The sequence below is a fragment of the Phoxinus phoxinus genome (genome assembly GCF_949152265.1).
Source record: "Phoxinus phoxinus genome assembly, chromosome: 19".
Lineage (NCBI taxonomy): Eukaryota > Metazoa > Chordata > Actinopteri > Cypriniformes > Leuciscidae > Phoxinus > Phoxinus phoxinus.
In genome coordinates, this window is record NC_136894.1 from 4,696,322 (window position 1) to 4,717,082 (window position 20,761).

General features: G+C 37.2%; 1 protein-coding gene across 2 annotated transcripts in view; it reads right to left on the reverse strand.

The window, feature by feature from the left end:
* Window positions 1-10,736: 10,736 nt before the first annotated feature.
* Window positions 10,737-20,761, reverse strand: part of vps50 (VPS50 subunit of EARP/GARPII complex) — a 122,962-nt gene continuing 112,937 nt past the window's right edge. For both annotated transcript variants that reach the window (XM_079591911.1, XM_079591910.1), the window contains 3 exons: window positions 18,493-18,614; window positions 12,771-12,960; window positions 10,737-11,681 (listed from right to left, as the gene is read on the reverse strand). In XM_079591911.1, the coding sequence (XP_079448037.1) occupies window positions 11,562-11,681; window positions 12,771-12,960; window positions 18,493-18,614 (432 nt within the window). In that variant the 3' untranslated portion in view covers window positions 10,737-11,561. The remainder of the gene's footprint in view (window positions 11,682-12,770; window positions 12,961-18,492; window positions 18,615-20,761) is intronic.

Consider the following 20,761-nt stretch of genomic DNA (forward strand, 5'->3'; position numbering starts at 1 on the left):
AGTTTTCTCGCCGCTGAATCTCTCGACACCACAGAAAGACTTCATCTGAGCGCAGGCTGTCAGGTCTCTGCATTCATACTGCTTAGTAGAGCGTTTTGTGAAGTATCAATTATCACCCACGTCTACTTCTATTAATATGCAAGCAAAATGGAAACAATGGCTAAGTCGGAGTTTGAGAAGAAACTAATAGCTTTTTTTTTTCCATAACATTCTCCTGTGCCATAATCAAATACAGTGATTTTCTAAAGGCAAACTCCATTAACTATGACTGCAGGATTTGCAGAACAAACTCATGGAAAGTTCCTCAGACCTGGAAAGTAGTATTTTATGATTTTTTTTTTTAATAAAAGTGCAACAAAGACATGCTGTGGACAATAAAATGCAAATAAATGTTGGTGAATGATTAGTTATGTTCTCTAAATCTGGAATCTATTAAACTGGAAAAGTATTGATACAGACTTCACGTTAAGTAGGAGGATTTCGTGTAAATTGATATTAACATTAACATAAATTGAGAGTAATGGTTTGAATTTGGAATTCTAAGGGACGATCATTGTGCTGTATGTACTATATTACTGTTTAAGTGTTTGTTAACTGTGAAATGTTTTTAAAAGTAATTGATCCTTTTATTCGCCTAGGATGCATTAAATCGATCGAAAATGACAGTCAAGCATTTCTAATGTTACGATTTCAAATGAATGTGGCATTTCTCAAACTCTGTTCGTCCTCCATCTGCAGCACGAACTGTTTATGCATTCTAGCATCATCTTTATCAAAAGGCTTTCTGTAGCTCTTACCATTGATGTTACTGGATTGTAGGGCACTTCTCAATGACTTTTTCAATCCCTCAAAATTAGATTCAAACATCCATAATAAGAGTTTATGGGGCTCTCTCTCTCTCTCTCTCTCTCTCTCTAATAAAACTAAAGAATTGACCCTTCGCAGGGAGCTTGATTGACAGGTGATCTGACCAATCATACTTCGCCATCCACCATTTTGTCAGACAAAGCAGTCAGGAGAGTTAGTAGATTACCATGGGAGGATTTGAACTTGAGAAGCGGAGTGTGCTGACGCCTTTCCGCGGTTAAAACAACATTCCTTCTGATGTTCATTCATGTTTATTTGATGCTATAAATGAACTAGAAGGAAGAGATGATCGGTTCACGAGCAGCTTTAACTGATGATACAGCGATCTGACAGACACATTAAAGAGCCACAAAACGGTATTTATTGTTTAAATTTCTTTAAATTTCTCCCCCCCAAAAAAAAAAAAATTAATAGTAACACTGGCCTATATTTAAAATATAGCGTCTTTATGTTGTTTCTATTCATTTGGAGATTCATTGAGAAATGATGTATTACAATATACATAATGTTTATCACTTGACAGCATACGGTATATGTCATGTATGCTAATGATAAAACATGAGAGTTGGTAAGATTGAGCGTTTGACCGGTCTGTCCGAGGTCTACAGCTCTTTCTGATCTCTGATGAGTTGAAGAGTAGAAGTTGGCTTAAACCCGTGCTCTTTCATCACGTCTACTGGGAACACAAACCATCGCCAGCATCAGCTTTGATGAAAACCCATTAAGCAGAAAAAAGCGTGATCGTGAGCACACAAACAAAAGGAAACTCTCTATTGGCACTTCACAGAGAATCCCACAAAACCTGACCTTTATTCTCTCCCCATGTCAGCCTCCTCTTTCTGTCAGCAGAGGCCACTGTGTAAGAAATCACAGGCAGGACAGTGGGGAAGGAGAAAGAGCTGATGGGTGGAGAAGGAAATATCTTGGCCGTGGCCCTGGAGAAAATCCAAGTGACCTCTCGCTCAGAGGTCAGCGCGTCAGTCCCGAGAGTCTCGGTCAGAGACAGATGCGACCCCGGATCACGCCAGCACATTTGACGGGGAAAAGCCACATATAATCAAACATACAGTATAGTTAGAGCTTGTTTTCAAGAAGTGAAGATCCAGGGTCTTGTTTTGTAGCGTCAGCTGTCTGGCAGAACATGCGTGTCTGTTACGCTCATCTAACCAAACACGGACCGAACCTTCACTGACTACAGCAAAAATACATTGCTCAACTTGGACAAATAACTTGTTTTTAACCTTAACCCTATTTTATAGAAACAAACAAAGTGTATTATGAAATCTTTTTTTTAGCCATGTCAGAAATAAAATCGCTATCAGGTTCTTTTCTTCGAATGAATTCATTTTACCCCAAAAAACAACATACAAATGTTTAATGGCACTTTATGAGCAGGTCCTTGATTTAATGCTCAGCTAAGTGGTGACAGAATACATGAATAATAACAAAATCATAATGTTACTCACTCGAATATTTATAACAGAGCTCTAAAATCCACAATTATCACATTCTGTCTTAATGCACCAAATCAACAGGCTTTCTCTCACACACTGCAGAGGTACAAAGATCATCCCACCATCAGAACATGAAGCACATTTGCTTGATTTGTCCGGTGAGACGGTGTATGAGACGGCAGCATGGTATGGTATCCCACAATCCATTATTTACTGACTCACGTAATTTCTTTTGAACTAAGGCTACAAATCACACTGAAGACATATCCAAATGGCATTGATCTTGCAGGAAGACTGCTGGCTGTGAGATTTGTTACTCTCTGACATTACACAGTTCAGACTTTATGAAGCAGAACAATCACATCCATTCCTTCAACCTCATAAAGCTTAAGCCTCACAGTATGATCAGAATAATACTGAACGTCTTCATAAAAAGCTAAACACATAATTAAATCTTAAACGGGGATAAATGGGCACAGAAATGTCTGTAAAACAGTATGTATTTCAATTAAATGCCCTTTTAAACGGTAGCCGCAAATATGCTAACTCGAATGCCATTTCAAAATCAAATGCGTTTCAAAAACTTCTGAAGCGTTCAGATGTTATTTTATATGAATCTCCATGTAAACTAATGTTTTGCTGCTCTTTCAGTTCTATCGACCAACCACTTCTTTTCCCACAGACAGTCCAATTAAAGACAGCGCTGAATCAATACGAATCAATAAGACAAACTGACTGCACAATAAATGCAGATTCAACCGGCCATCTCATATTATGCTCAAGGTCTGACTTCAAGACATCGCTGGTTACCTGCTAAACTGCCAGATCTGACATTGCTGAAAATATTGAGCTGTCCTTGCGTGCTGCATGTAGCGTTTAATGTTTAGAGGATTTATTATAGCCTTCTGCACAGTCATCATAAAAAATGCATAAGACTCGTGATTAATGATATTGAATAAGTCTGCATGTCAAAACAACCTTTCCTGCACGCATCGGCAAATCAACAACACGAAAAGTTCAACTTTCTACAAACTCTAAAAAAAGAAAGTTTCTTTATTGGCATTGATGGTTATATAAAGAACCTCTAACATCAATGCGAAACCACTACATTACGCAAAATGGTTCGTTATACTTGGAAAAAAGGTTCTTAGATTATTAAAGGGGTGTTATTATAATGCCCTTTTCACAAGATCTTTGATGTCCCCAGAGTGTGTGTGTGTGTGTGTGTGTGTGTAAAGTTTTAGCTCAAAATACCCCACAGATATTTTTATAGCATGTTAAAGCTGTCACTTTTTGAGGGTGAGCAAAAACGCACCATTTTGTGTCTATCCCTTTAAATGCAAATGAGCTGCTGCTCCCGGCACAGGGGGCGGAGCTTCAAGAGCTCGTGTCCTTTTACCTCACACACACATGCACTGAACATTTCAAAAACTTTAGTGTTTTAGCTTTTTATGCAGCTTATGTGTAGTTATCTTCTAGACATTGATTAGCATATTCTGTCTTGATAATCTATAAATCGTGTTCCGGGGGCGGGGTTTATGTAAATTTTAGGGTTGGTGATGTCACTAACCCGAGGGGAATGTTGTGTAGTCCCTACCAGCCATTTGTTGTAGTCCTTAAAAAGCTATTTCTTTAATTGCAAATATCTTCCTTTGCTTTGAACTTTGAGCATTGTAACTTTGCAGATGTTGTTTCTGCTCAAACAGCAACATTACACACTAACTAAAGTTAGAAAAGTGAAATCAATCAACCACCCCTTTAAAATATTCTTTACATTGATTTTTTTGTTTGTTTCTTTTTCTTTTTAAAGGGATAGTTCACCCAAAAATGAAAATTGACTTTCAAAGATACTATGGAAGTCAATGGGGTCCATAACTGTCTGGTCACCAACATTCTTCAAAATATCTTCTTTTGTGTTCAACAGAAGAAAGAAACTCATACAGCTTTGAAACAACTTGAGGGTGAGTAGATGATGACAGAATTTTCATTTTTGGGTGAACTATCCCTTTAAGAAAGGTTCTTTGTGGAACCCACTTTTGGAACCTTTATTTTTTAAGAGTGTGCAGAACAGGGTTACTATACTGTAGTTAACTAAAACTAAGGCCATACAAACATTTTCGTTACTTAAAATATAATAAACATTGACTGAAATAATACTATAGTATAATAGCTCTGGTGCAGATGTTTTTTCCAGTATGCGAGTCAAGTGAACATTGTCATGTAAACAGAAGCAAAACAACTGATTGACCCACAAATGTGTAAAAACAAGCGGCGGAGTCTGTCTATAGCCCATAATCCCGCTACCGTGGCGAGATGAGGGGTGTTGTCAGGGCAACCCGCGCAGAGCCTCCAGGGCGCTCGCTGCTCATATTTCTCTGCACACTTTGTTTACTGAGAGATGTATTGAGAAGAAAAATCATGTCTCACTATACCTGTGCATGGCCTATAAATCCAGCTAAGTAAGAATGTGGCTTTTGCCGTGGGACCAATAAGATTCAATAATTCCCAGGCCGCTATGTGTTCACATAAGCGATCACAGTGTATATAACTGAATCTGTCACCACAGATGTCTCAATAGAGCAAAGAGTCTCAGTGCAGAACCACTAGCGCTGATGTGACCATCGTGAAAATGTCACTGTTAATAATGGAGTAACTCTATGCTATGGAATCCTTCACAAAGTCAGATGAGACTGGGTCCGACGCTATGAAGCTGTACATCTGAAAAGGTCAATTAGGAAAAACAAGACAAGAAAAAAATGACAAGGCTTGTTAATTAGTCCATGTGACTATAAAATGGACAAGTGTGATCATTAATATTAAGCCTGTTGATCCTTACTGATTGTCTTGTTTTTCCTCAATTAACCTTTCCAGCATTGGGCAAAGTGTAGACTGATCAGAGCTCTGCAGTTTACTACAGGTGAAACTCGAAAAATAAGAATATTGTGCAAAAGTTCATTTATTTTAGTAATTCAACTTAAAACTAATATATTATAGACTCATTACATGAAAAGTGAGATATTTCAAGCCTTCATTTGTTATAATTTTGATGATTATGGCTTACAGCTTATGAAAACCTTTTCACAATATTCTAATTAGGGGGTTTCAAAAGCTATAAGCCATAATCATCAAAATTATGGCTTAGAGCTGAGCCTTCTAAAACACTAGGGCGTTTGCAAAGCCTAGGTAATGGGTCGATTCCCAGGGAAAGCAAGTATAAATGTGTACCTTGAAATGAAATGTAAGTCGCTTTGGATAAAAGCGTCAGCCAAATGCATAAATATAAATATAAAGTCGACATGAAACAGAAGTTAGGATAGTCTTTTCTTCAATATTGTGATGTATATCTGAATTCATCGGCGTCTCGGACAAAAAAACAAAACAATGTAGGGCGGGACTTCATTTTGGATTGGATGGTTGTGGGTTGCTATTGGTGGATCAGAGGTGAGTGACAGGTTGCCCCGCCCTCACGCCAGTAAACGCATCATCAGAGAAGAGAAGAGATGTCGCTGCAAGAAGGAGGGGTTATTTTGATGAAAGATTTTGAAGGCACATGAGTAAAAAGTAATTATGTGCATGGATAAATCATTTATAATAAATACTGCAATATTCCATTAAAAAATAAGAATCCATTTGGACTTCATAGTGGCTTTTAACTACACTTTTTTGTTGTTGTGTGTGTTCGAAAACATTACAAGTCCTCTGACTTCAGACCTTTTCTGCTTCTTCAGTCATTCAGGAACTGATTCCCTCTGACGTTTGAATCAGTGAAACACGTCATTTCAACATGCCGAAATACACTGAGGGCCCGAACCATACATAATTAAATCATTTTTTTATAGAACACAATTATAAATGTACACTAATCAGATGACTCTACACAAAAACACTTTCTTAAAGGGATAGCTCACCCAAAAATGATAAATCATTATTTACTGACCCTCACGTCCTTCCAAACCGTAAGACTTTCGTTCATCTTTGGAACACAAATAAAAACATTTTTAATAAAATCTGAGCCTCCATTGACAGCTACGCAACTACCACTGATGCTTCAAAAAGTTCATAAAGAGATTGTAAAACTAATCCATATTGAGCGGTTTAGTCAAAATGATCTGAAGAGACTCGATCGCTTTATACAGTATATGGTTCTTTTTTAACATCCATGAAACCTTTCCATTGCATAAAAGGTTCTTTATAGTGAAAATATAGTGGATACGTTTGTGATAGATGGTGGCTTCAATTCTGTGGAAAACTTCAGTGCTTTCAGTGGGCACAGATTCCTTCATAAATCAGCATTTTTGACAGCTGTTGGGTCACATTTAACCAGTTAAATTTACATTGCCAAGACATTTGGACACTCTTCTACAATTTATGCTTTTAAGCATCCTGTGTGTGTAATAGTGCATGCTGAAATAAGAAGTTGAGAAGTACATCGGCACTAGAGAAAGGAAAATCACACACACTTTCAAAACAAGCCAAATCAGTACACTTTATAAGCATATTATATTAAATTAGCTGGCAAAATAAAAATATCCAAAGCGTTTGTAGCAAGGTTTCACATTTTAATATGGTGATGTACACACAAATAGATGGTGTTGAGAGAGAGTATATAAACAACCAGTGAAGCTTAGCCGTCTAAAATAAACACGCGTGAAAAAGTCAGCTTTGATCAGGAGCACGTGTGTGTGTGTGTGTGTGTGTGATTCAAGCAGGTTCACAGTGGAGGATCTGCAACACACCAGCCACGACAGTAATGAAACGCCGTGATAAATCTCCTCTGATAAAACCACATGAAGTCCGAACTCGGTTTTAAGTAAACAGCATACTCACAATATGACATTCATTAAAAGAGACGGCTTTGCATTAATGTGTTCGAGTCTATTCCATAAATGCGCGCTCATGCGTCAGATACAACTATATTTGCAATTCCTGCACTTGCAAAAGCAAAATGAGGTTTTAGAAGTTGATTTCGGCAGCTATTAATGCTTAAATATATACACGCAAGAAGACCAACCATGATTTAATATACAAATAGATATTAAAAAGAAGATTAATTGTAATTTTATATATACAAATGTAATGGAGATGTCCTTGCAATTGGTCAATGCAGAACCTGACGCAGGCAATCACGCCGACACGGGCGGGTTTGCAATCAACATGTTTATTTTCTAAAATATTTACATCATGAAATCGCCAAATCAGTGTTAATAGAGGATTGAAAGCTATTTTTGATGATGTGAGAAAAGAGCAGGGGGAGACCGGGGACAGTTGCAACAAGGGATGGTTGCAACATGTCATTTTTCTCCAATCAGAAAGAAGCTAGAGTGATGACACTCACACTGCACATGCTCAGTTGGATGCCCCTCCCTTGCAGAGAAACATCAAGGAGATTCCTGAGCTGCTCCAGGATTTATTTTTAAAAAACTGTTTTTGGGGTATGAAAGTATTTATTTTCTTGAGCTTTGTTTTTGTTAAAATGCTGTAATTGTTTTTTGTGATTCAGTTCAAACTTATATGGTTTAAATGAGTGATATGTTAACTTTAAGCTAATATGGTTAACATGTTTCAATACCACCTTGATTAGCTAGCACATGAGGTTTTATCATGGCTGACAGGTAAGGGGACAGTTGCAACAATGCATAAATATAAAAACAGACCACATAGCAGTATTTTTAACATTTTAAAAGTTCTTTCATAATTTGTACAACTGTGACTGACTGAATCCAGAGTATTATATTATTGTTGATATTACAGTTTTGACAGTTGTTAAAATGAGAGTTATTGCTGTAAAGTTATCGTTAAAGTAGATGCAAGATGCAGTTATATTGTTGACATTACATTGTTAACCTTTGTTTTGCTAAAATGAAAAATGATAATAAAAAATATAGTTTAAAAATTTTTTTTTTACATGACAATAGGCTAAATAAAAGTGAATTGCCTCACAAATCGTTCCATTCTTCTTATTTTACTAAAAGCCTACTGTATTTGATATCAATTTGAATATTTTACATCTGCACATATGGCCTATTCATCTAGAAAAATCTATAATTATCATTAATCAAAGCTGATGAATAAATATTTGATAATAATCATTTAGCTAAAACTGACATATATTCCTATTTGTAACATGTTGCAACCATCCCCAAACAGTGTTGCAATTGTCCCCGGGCACGGGGTCAGTTGCAACATCTGACTCCTTACATTCAAATGTAAATTGTGAAAAATGTAGATTCTGGAACAATCTTTAAATGGTTTAGACTATTAACAGACAGATGTACGTTTATTGTATAAAAAAATTGTTTGTCTAATCCAAACCGTCTCCGAGTAAAAGAGCCAAATGCAAAAAGTGATGCAACTGTCCCCGGTCTCCCCCACTTAGTAAACTTGTTTGATATTTTAAGCAGACCCAACTAGTCAATGCCAAAGCAAGATCTTATTTAATTCTGATAAATAAAAAGGTGGGTGTATATATAACAAAAAAACTAAAATAACACCAAACAAGTAGAAATCATCTTGCAATTTGACTTATGATAAATGCACGCACCACCAATGAAGTTTGCGGTTTGCAGGAGAAATTCTGCGGCGCTGTATTTCCATACTTCAGGGAATGATAAACTGCTGTGCACGGTTATGAAGGTGTGAGCGAGGATGTTCTCTCAGGTGGTCCTCTGATGTTTTAGAACACAATGGTTTCCAGGCGGCCCCCTGCCGGCTATTAAAAAACCATAAAAATGCCTCCTACACACGATGAGTCATGGCCAAATCAATACATACTCTCCATCCAAGGCAGGCTATTTAAAGTGCAGCACAACAGGAGGAGGAGAAGAAGACAATTAATTAGAGATAAAGCTTTGCTGGATTAAAGTGAACTGCACAGCGCATGGCAAGAGACATACCTGAAGGGTAATATGTCATTGTGAAAAGTTGTTAAAGTACAAAAAAAAAAAAGTAATAATTATAATAATCTCTGGATTTAAAATGTGTGCAGATAAGCTATAACTGTTGATCATTTAGTGTCTACTAGCTGCTCGAAATATATCAAGCCGGTTTTATAAATGGCGGCAGGTTTCTTTTTCTTCTGCTCACTGTGGCTTAGGGAAAAACTTTCTGTACCTTTAAAGTGAGGATTCAGCACACTTCAACATCACTTGTATTAGGGCTGCACAATATATCGAATTTATCGCAAATGTATATATCGCGATATGCATATCGCAACAGCTTGCAATAAATGGGGTCATGAACAAAAGACAAAGTTTTTTTTAGCTTTAATAAGTATCAGGATATATTTAATTCATACAGTGAAAACTAAACAATGTTTTATTTTTTATATTTTATGATTCAGTATCTTTTATTAAAGCTGCAGTCCGTCGTTTTTCCTCTTTGTCGCCATCTCTGTTCGAAATCTGCAATTGCAGTTATTCGCGGAATTATTAACTGTGCGTGGGTAGTAAATCGGCATGAAACAGCGCGGATGAACACAATGTATTGAGGAGAACCTGTCGCTGCCGCGTCGCTGTGGATACTGTACTGTCATCAGCAATCTCAGAGTATACTTTTTGAAAGTGTCAACATTAGAATTTTCATCGAAAAATGTCATCTGAACAAGTAACATTCACTTTTGTTCTGACCAAATTCGGGGGGTGGGGGGAAGCATTGCAGTAGCTATAGCATGCTGATTAAATCTAACGATTGCTTATATCACGTCAAAACGTGAAAAATATATTTTTTCTGAAGTCCGAAGTCTTTGGGTTTTACAACTGGTGAATCTCCAGTTGTCACTGGTGATTGTCGCTTTAAACTTTCGGGATCCGCCATACCAAGTGCTAAGCTAAAACTCCACCATCATCCACACACGCTATAATAGCCGACTAGCCGAGACTCCTTCTCTATGTGTACAGAAGTGACGTAATGACGCAAAGACATTCTCGAAATTCCCGCGGAAATCCACCAGTACCACTAGAATTAAAATCATTATTACAAGCTTACCGTTTTGAATCGAGGTAAGGCAAGCAGATCGTTTTGAACACTGGCTGGTTACGTTTTTTTTCAAAAATGTATTTTTTGATATTTTTAAACCCAAAAAAGTGCCGGACTGCAGCTTTAAATAAACCTAAATGTAGGATAACCTGAAACCCTGTGGTTTACACTGATGTTAAAATAACACTTCTTACGCTACAGTAAAACGCTGATGTTCATTTTCAGAAGTTATAAGGATGTTTTCTTGTCATAAAAAGAATGTGAAACACATGTAGGTTATATCATTTTAAATATATTTTAAAGATAATTTAAGTTTATTTTACACACTTTAAGGAGTTATCGCATATCGCATTTTTCTTCAATATCGCACACCCTAACTTGTATGTATTCAATGCAAACTGGTAAGTTTTCATACCACAAAAAAACGTTTGAAACAGAATTCTGAAGTATCATTATTCACATGATAAGAATGTTAGCGTATTTATTGTACAACCTTGCCTTGGTACAGATACAATTATTACACAATTTAGTTACCACAAAACAACACATTTCAGTGAGCGAAACACAGTATTCCTGCATTTCAGACATACATAATCTCAAATAAATAGTTGATCACTTTCTAACAGGAAGGTTTCAGGTGTTTTTTTTTTAGAGTCTTCCTCCAGTTATTACTATTAACATACAAGTAATCACATTCTTGCACACGTGTTTCATGAAAATGACAACAATACTACTACGTCTCTGGGATCTGGTATAAGTGTCATAAATGATAAAATCAATACCTAAGAAATGTAGAAAGGTGTTTGTGTAACATGGTGAGACCAGTGACGTACAGCTAGCGAAATGAGCGACAGTGGCCTGTCAAAACAAGACAAGAGATGCGCATGCATTTCGTGTAAAATAACAGAGCCTTAAGCCTTAACAGAGCTTTAAAAAGCCTCATGCTACAGAACCAGCAAGAATTCTTCAAAAAAGGGGAAATATGGTTGTTTTGCCACATCTGTTTAAATTACTGTTTGATAGCGTATGAGGCATTCATTCATGTTGTGATTTAAGTGACACTGGTAACACTTTCATTACCCATCATCCTTTACAACCCTTTAAATGACCGCTTCACATGTAGTCAGAGCACGTCCTGCTTACATTCCTAATAAAACGTAAACAGAAACCGCAAACAAAGTGCAGGCCGCGTACGGTAATGGATACTGGATAAGTAACAGTGTAGGTGTTTGGTTGAATTTGGCGGGGTGGTTGGGTGGCATTTATTTATCTTTTGGGCCGATCAATGTCATCGATCGCCGCGAGGAGTTTCTGTCGTGCTTTCTTGTTGATGTGGGACCCGAGGCAGACGGTGACCAGGTTAGTCAGCTGCTTCATAGAGTACTCCTACAAAACAAACTCATGATGGATCTCTGCTGGAGACGCCTTTCACAACAATACATCTTTTTTTTTAATGAGAAATTAAATCTAGCCTTGCACAACATGTTTGGAATGTAGGCAGCCTTTGTCCTGGCATTTAAAAGGGAATCATTTAGCGCTGCATCTTATATTAAATATTCACACAGGTTGTGATGGAGATATTTAAACACTTAAAGCCCTGTTTTCAGATCGTTTCTGATGAAATAGAACCGTTAAGATTGAAATTTGGACACATGCTGCTGGCCCGAGAATTTCCGGTTTCTGTGGTTTGCACCCCCACACCTCCACAATGGCTGCATTGGTGCACTGGAACAATCTTTCCTAAAACGGATTCAACTTTAGTTTACAAAGACGTGAAACTGACCGAGTGGTCAGGGGTGTTCACTGATGTGCTCACACAAAAATCGTATTTCATCAGAAACGATCTGAAAACAGGGCTTTAAGTGTAAAATACCGAACTTGTCCTTTAATTATATTAGTTATAAATGCTTTAATTTGGCAAGTTAGATGCATTTCTGTGAGTGTAACTACTGAACGTTTCAATGAATCAATAAAAAACTATGATTCCTTTGCATAATCACATTTCAAAATGTTTACTTTTAGCAAAAGAAACATACATGGAACATGGAAACATTGTTATATCGGTACATAATTGAATTAATATTTGTCATTACATTTGAAATATTAAAATGTACTAAATATAAATATATAAATATTAAATATAAAACTAAATAAGATGAATTCACATTCTGATAATTTATCATTGATAAAAGAATATATATGTATATATATATATATAACTAATATTTTAATTGTATATATATATATATATATATATATGTGTGTGTGTGTGTGTATGTATGTATATATATATATATACACACATTTATAATTATACATTAAATATTCATATTCATAATTCACATTCATAAAAAACATTGATTTTATTAATACTGGTATTGATTTTTACTTGTTTTGCTAGTACAAATATAAATCAAATACTGAACCCTTTTCTGATATTTTAAGAACATGCCAACAGTGTGTCGTCTGCCTTACCCTGTGGTTCTTGATGAACTGCTCCATGTCGTTCTCAGTTAGGTAGTATGCTTTGATGTAGGTCTCGACGAACTCCTTGTCTGGAATTGGTCTGAGGTCGGTGAGCTTCTCCAGCTTCATCAGGAACTGCTGGAAGTCCAGCTGCATCAGCGCACGTCCTTCATTACTGCATTTCTTCACATTAGCATAGCTGGCAGACAGAGAGCAGAGGTGAGTGTGGCTCAGACAGATACAGGACACTCATTAACTCTTGACAGTTTATGCTACATTAATTTTAGAGAGAGTCCGCTAGAGCAAGGTTGAGGTTAAGTGTCTCGCGAGCGAGCACAGCGGTGCTTGTAACTCTCCAATTTACAGGTAACCTTATGTCCTACTACTGATCGAACCTGGGACTTTGATAACCGCTAGGCCACCGTAATGTAAATAGGAACACACATCAATAAATATATAAATAATCGAACAATGAAGTGATCGACCAATCAGAATCAATTGTGTAACTTTTACGATAACTGGCATCATTGTTTCTGTTTCTAGGTGCCTAATCAACATAAAATAATAAATCATCACAGATGTTCCACATATATTATTTTCAGCAGTAATATTGACAGACTGTGGGATATGGTGTTTAAGCCAACTCATCCTTGACTGGTAAGTGACACCAAAAGCTGTGGGCCATTTTTGGACAAATTTGTTCTTTTTTCGGTTTGCCGCCTTTTCATTTGTACAGCTTGTGGGTCTCGGTCTCAGACCTGATCCCAACACCATCGGTTTACAGTGTAGCTGCAGCCATGCAGAGTTCAGTGCTGTTGACTCCCCTGTTTGCTTTGAGTCTGACAGCGGTGTAATTACTTTCTGTGAGGGGAAAGATAGTGCGTATATCCAGTCTGCCAATATATCGCCGTGTTTTTCTGCCTCCTTCCTTCTTCCTGTCACGTTCTGCTTGATTTGGAATGCAACTCGGCACGGCACTGGCGAAGTCTAATTGCAGAAAGAGCGGCCAAAATGGACAAGTAAGCTGGATGAAAACAAAGAATAGTCATCCTGGTTGCAAAGTGTTTTTCCTGTATAATGGCCACCATTAGAGATAGTGCTAGGATGAATTCTGCGGCTCTCACATTAGTCTCTTTACCTTGATTAAGTGTATTGCTAATTTTAAAAGTTAGATTTTAAAAAAATAGTTTTTTTTTAAAGAAATCTCTTATGTTCACCAAGGCTGCATTATTTATTTTTGATTGAAAAAATGTTCTATTTTAATATATTTTAAAATGTAATTTATTCCTGTAATCAAAGCTGAAATTTCAGCATAATCACTCCAGTCTTCAGTGTCACATGATCCTTCAGAAACTATTCTAAGATGCTGATTTTCTCTCTCTCTCTCTCTCTCTCTCTCTCTCTCTCTCGCTCTCATTAAATACACACATTTGTAAATGTTGCAAATAAATGAAACTAAACTATAAGCAGAAAACTTTCAAATAAAACATTTGTTAGAATGGTGATGAATGTTGTAGTTGAGTAACAAGGTTCTCACATTCAAATCCCAAAAGAACATACTTTTTTTTTTAAATAAACCATTTTTAATAGGCCATACCACAGCATGTTCAATCATATATGGTTTTACAGTTAATTTACTAATTTATTTATTTTATAAAGGAGTCACAAAACATTAAGCACAGTAAAACATATCATAAACATATAACGTTTTCTCTAATATAATATTTTTCCAGGAGAGGGGGCACAGCCGTTGACCCTGACTGCTGTGTGAACACACACTCATTCATTCACAACTAGACGTTTCAGAATTTCATGTTTCATTATTGATGTTTCAGGAATCATCCCCAGTGCTTAATCAGGTGCAGGATGATGGGAATTTTTCTAAATGCCGTCTAGCTGAAGATGTGATGATTACAGAGAGCATCGGCTCCCTGCTGCAATAAATTGCAATCACCGTTTAGTTCAGAGGAAAACTGTCCAGGAGAGAAAGCAGCGAGGCTTGCAGATACACACTCCTCTAGCTGCCTCTTCAATACCTGTGTGTCAAACACAGTGCTCTGCCATTCTCCGACAAGTGGCCCTTGACCTCATGATGCAGGTGTACAGCTGACCCCTGGCAGGAGAAGCTTGTCCAATCTATGCTGGGGTCATGCCTTTATAAACTATTTATTTTGTCTTGGCCAACAAAGTTCTTATAAACCAGTGGTTCTCATCCCAGAGGCCGGAGCCCAACAGGGGGCCTCAACAAACTTCCAAGGGGGCCCAAAGACGACTACAAATTATTTAAGATAAGAAAAAACAAGCATTAAAATAAGCACACAAAATATTATTTGTTTATAACTGATATACATCCTTCTAATCATGCCAAGCTCTAAAATATTTTATCGGGAAGAACTTGTGAAATTCAAATATTGTTGTGGACAACGGGGGTCTTGAAGTGAAAAAGGTCGAGCTCCACTGGTTTAAACAACCACAGCCCTATCCCTAACCTACCTCTACATTCAGAGAAAAATGAGAGGTCTCTGAAACCCTAAACCTAATATCTGATTGGTTAATTGACAGAATATATAATTCACCAGATCTGTGATGTGCCACACATTAAGTAATCACGCTGAAAGGTCACGCGTGTTCCGGTTCAAAAAGGTTGGGTAGGGTGAAAAACTCCATCTCATTTTCTCCTCCAACTTCAAAATCGCCCGACATCGTTGTTTTACCTTTTATTTGTTTTGTAAAGGGCGTTGACTTTGTCTTTGCATGTTCGCTTTGTTAACACTAGGTCGGTACTTCTGCCTACGTCGCGCGTGACCATTCAATGTGATTATGTAATGTATGGCGCATCGCAGAGCTAGTGCAAGACGAGGATTTGTGGTTAAAAAGTATATAAATGTTTATTTACTTTTGAAAATGACAGATGGTTTGGCTAGATAAGACCCTTATTCCTCGGCCAAGATCATGTAGAGCCCTTTGAAGCTGCATTGAACCTGCAATTTGGACCTTTAAACCGTCCACTAAATGGAGTAAAATCCTGGAACGTTTTCCTCAAAAACCTTAATTTCTTTTTGGCTGAAGAAAGCAAGACATGAACATCTTGGATGACGTGGGGGTGAGTAAATTACCAGGGAATTTAAATTCTGAAGTGAACTAATCATTTAACAACGGTGCATCAATACCATAAATGTTGCTCATCCAGCTCAATAGCTTAAGGTCCTCAGGGTGTTTGAGACCAGCGCCTGTCAATGTCAAGTATGCAGACTGCGTAGGGGACCAACTATCAAGGGGGGCACTAAACCGAGAGACACCTACTTGGCTAGCGGTGGCCCTGGTGGGATTGAACATTACAGGGATGATGTTTTGGTAGAAGATTCTCTAGAGTTCCTCATATATTCTGGGAACATATTGTCATTTCACAAATGTCCATCTGTGCTGTTGTTGTGCACTCTCTCTTGCACTTGCACAAGGCTTTTCAGATGTTTAACAAAAGCATGCTCATCTCTGGACGGTGAGCGATTCCTTCTTTATGCTGCCTTGAGCTAGAGAAATGAATAATCAATGGATAAATGGCTTGACAAATGCATTTTTCTGATACATCATCATCTCACATGCAGCTGCATCCTGACGTCTACAGTGAAGCTTGAAGATACACCACGAAGAACCTCTCTGAAGTCAAGAGGTGTCTGTCAAGTTGTGTCAAATGTGCTTCCAGCATATCTCCATTACACTGAAGAGGTGACGAGTACAAAAGCGTTTCTGCAAGTCTGCGAGCTGCAAGATTGCGGCACACTGGAGATAATATACTGGGGCAAGGAAGGAGTGTTGGGAGACAGGTTGACAACAGCTCTCTGGAGAAGACATGGCTTCTAAGTTGCTTGTCACTGTGCCACACAAAAATCCCTGATGTTCATTTTCAATAATCCAGCTCTTGACTAATGGCAAGCAGATGGGTACAAAGAAAGATGGTGCAAGAAGAGGAAAGAAGAATACGAAGAAAATCAAACACTGATGGATTTACATACGCAGTTACTTGAGAGCAACAAAGCCGTTCTGCTCATAGCACAAAATCATTACAGATATTTGATGAATCCACAGAGCTAATCCATTTTTACAATATCTACAGTATGAGAACGCCTCAGGAAGAAGGCAAAAACAGAGAAACACACTCCTTCACATTAATACAGTGATGAGAGTTGATCCAAACACAAGATCAAGGATGCAGCTGAAAACCGTAGTGTCTCTTGCAGCGTTTCACACTCCCCCGAATCCCGAGTGATAAAGGGTTTACTTTGCATCCCCATAAGAATCACTGCCAGCCACACCATAACCGAAAAGGCCAAAAAGCTCCTCGTGCTAGTAAAAACACCCCATGAGTTAAGTAGAGGAATAAAGAAGGAGAAAAGCTAAAGCTTTCATTCAGGTTTGCTGTTTTTGTACATATGGCTGTGGATTAAAAGCATCTGGCCAGAACATTTGCCTTTTGTGTTATCAGATATTTGCTTTAAAAGTAAACATATTGTTGGAGGAAGTCCTAGAAAATCAAACAAGTCTGCTTTCATGACAGGATAAAATGCTTTTGTTGCCATGTTTTAAGCATATACTGTATATGTTCTAACTCTTCAAAGTCAGTAATATTAAATTAAGGACGTTTTTTTTGTTGTTTCAAATAAATGCGGTTCTTTTAAGCTTTCTATTCATCGTAGAATCCTGAAAAAAATGTATCCCTGTTTCCACAAAAATATTCAGCAGCTTTTTTCAACATTGATAATAATAATACATGTTTCTTAAGCAGCATATTAGAATGATTTCTGAAGAATCATGTGACTAAATACTGGAGTAATGCCTGATGAAAACTAATAAAAATGTATATTGATTAGGACTCATCCTCTCTGTTATTATATTGGTTGAGACATTCATTTATCTAGCGATCAGTGTTGCAGCTTTATGCTCATGTCTCAATCCACTCGTGCTTGCTTGCACCGTAAATATCACTGACTTTGTGAGCAGATTTAAATCAATTGAGATCTGCCTGAGGAACTTCAAGAAGTTGTTGTTAGGAGGAAAGTGAAAAGATTGGCAAAGCTTTTAACCTTCAACATCCATTAAAGCAAACCGGAAAGAGCGTGGCATAACCCAAACACTTTTAAGGTCAGTCCATCTTATAAAACCAAGCAACCGGGCAAAAAGGGCATTTGTAAGAAAAATGAACAAGATGCCAGATACTACATGGAATTCCAGGGGAAAAACTGGGAAAACGGTCTAGACATCAGCACTTGACACCTCATGCCTCTTTGGGAGACTAGCAAGAAGAAAGTCACTTTTGAGGCAAGCCAACATGAAGTCATGCCTGGAATTTGCTGGAAACCATATGACAAAACATGAACAATTTTGGAAGGATATTTTGTGGTCTGATGAGACTAAACTTGAGCTCTTTGGCCTGAAAGTAAAGTGCTATGTTTGGCGTTAACCAAATACAGCCAATACCAATAATACCAAGCAAGATGGTGGCAATGCCAGACTCTGGGGGATAGTACAGTAGGAGGAACTGGAAAACTCTCTATAAGTCTAATATAGGCAAATCCTTGAGGAGAAGCTGAGAGGTAAATACTATTTTCTTTGTTTGGGTTAAGGCTTGAGTGGTTTGTAATGGCCGGTGTTCCAATGAAAACAGTCTGTGAGAGCAGGTGGTCTCGTACACTTCCACACACACACATTTGGTTCAGCTCGGTGGGTCACTTACCCCTCCACTAATGTCCTGTTGGCCAGACGGATGCAGTGCTCCCATAAGACATTGGACACAGGCAGAGGAATCCGAACTATTTTCGACACATCTCCCATTCTTTGGTTGAACTTCTCAAACTCCTGCAGAAAACAATTTATGACATGAAGGTCAAATGTCATGACACTCATTTTTGTCTGGATCTATTCATTTAAAGAGATTAAAAAGTAATATAAATAAATATTGAATAATAATAATAATACTAAAAAAATAGTAAAAATGCAATGATGAGCATGTTTTTAATTTTGGAATTAAAGTTAATTTTCATATTTTTTGGAGCGGCATTTAGTAAAAAAAAAATGTCAGGGTTATAAAACTGTCCAAAAAAATATAAAATATATTTTTTCAGAATATATAAAAAGTCCTCAAAAATGTAAATATATTCGTGATTTAATAATTCACAATATTTATGAAAAATACCCCTCCCCCCTTTTTTAACTTTAGAAATATATATATTTCAAAATAATATTTAAGTACACAGAAAATACAGTATATTACTGTAGTACTTGGTTTCACCACAGCACACTGAATTTAAACATTTCTTGAAAACGGCATGAAAGTTTTTCAAACCATTATGAATGCACATAGTACATTTCCAAGAACTTGGCAAATGTGTTTTAAACTAGATTGTTAAAAGATTGTTATTTTTTTGTGTACACTTAATTGTCATTGACCCAAAACCATTTAGTCTTGCATCCTCCCTAGTGTGCAGTGCTTGCTGTTAACAAGCCACCATAACCATCAGCATTATTATTGGGTGTTGTTGGAACCATCAGCATGAGAGGTCAAGAACAGGCTACAAATAGTATTTTAAGACAAATCCAGAAATCCCAACAAAGGAGAAAATTAATAACAGAGTCAGAGAAGCGTGACAGGAGTCTATAAACGTTCACTGGAGCCACACTGGCAGGCCATGTTGTCAAACCTACAGGATTCAGGTTATTCACAGAAGCTCTCTCTAAGTTCCTGCAGTGCAGATGTCTGGATAAAGCCGTGGCACATTCAGAAACCAGTACTGTATAAGCCGGCTTCTCACGGAGGTGTTGATTCAGCTGTGCTCGAGCCCATTTCTCTTTCACTTGTGACAGGAAAACCCACCCATAACTTTCTTAACACAATGACATATGGCTCATTTGAGAGCCAAGGACCACATGTACTGTGATCTCGCACCTTGAATGCTGATACTAAGCCAAGAGCACTAAAACTGCTGTGCAAGTTGTCCGGGTTTATTTTTGCTACCTTTAATCTTCTGAATTCATTTTTAAAACGTCCAGTTTATTTTACGACGTAGAAATATGGTTTTAAAAAGAATGCAAAAGTGATGATCTAAAGATTACGGTTTCTCAGTATCTAATTATAATTTATAGGCCCAGCAAGAGACAGTTTAAGAATTAATACGGAGAAACTAATCACAGCAAACATAGATCCGATTATTTAATCTCAGTCACGTTGATAAGTATTAAAGCAATGCAAACCGAAAGGAGGCTCAGGTTTCGATTTCGAACAAACTAATTACGTTACTTAGGTACTTTTTAATGGAAAGTAATGCATTGTTACTTTTGCAGATATGCGCTTTCTTGTAAAAAAAAGAAAAAGAAAAAAAAAAAGAGGCAAATTCCCACCTGTCCAGTCAAACAAACCTGTCAGCTGTGCTGCTATTCTGGGTCACAGCAGAACAAGACACAGGAAAAGAAAGTTCAACACTTTTACTTTAGCAGTGAAAAAGAAAAGAAAAACAAATGTGATGTTTATGTGAAGTTATTTTTTGCTTATTCGTAAGGTTGAATTGGATCAAAAGGTCAGTATCAAAGACACTGGCAAATAAAGTGAGATTAAATATTTTAGTTACTTAACATATTTACTTATTGCATGTTTGTGTAATATTGTGAGTTTGCATTTCACTCTTTTTTATTAATTCTGAGGAAAACTGAATCTGTTTTTGTGCAAGTGAGATGAGTAAAACCTGCTCACATATAGTCTACAACTACAATAACCATCATGTTCACACAGCGCACACAACGCCTCTGCACTTATGCACGGTTTCTCTCAACATGGGGATTGGAGAGTCAGTCAATAAATAGGAAAACATTTGCTGTTACTTATTTGAAAAATTAAATAAAAAATGTAGTTGTAAATTGTTGTTACTTTACTAGTTACTTGAAAAAAGTGATTACGTACTGTAACTAACGAAAAAAAAAAAAAAAATCTGGTGTGGCTTTGTGCTGTTTGA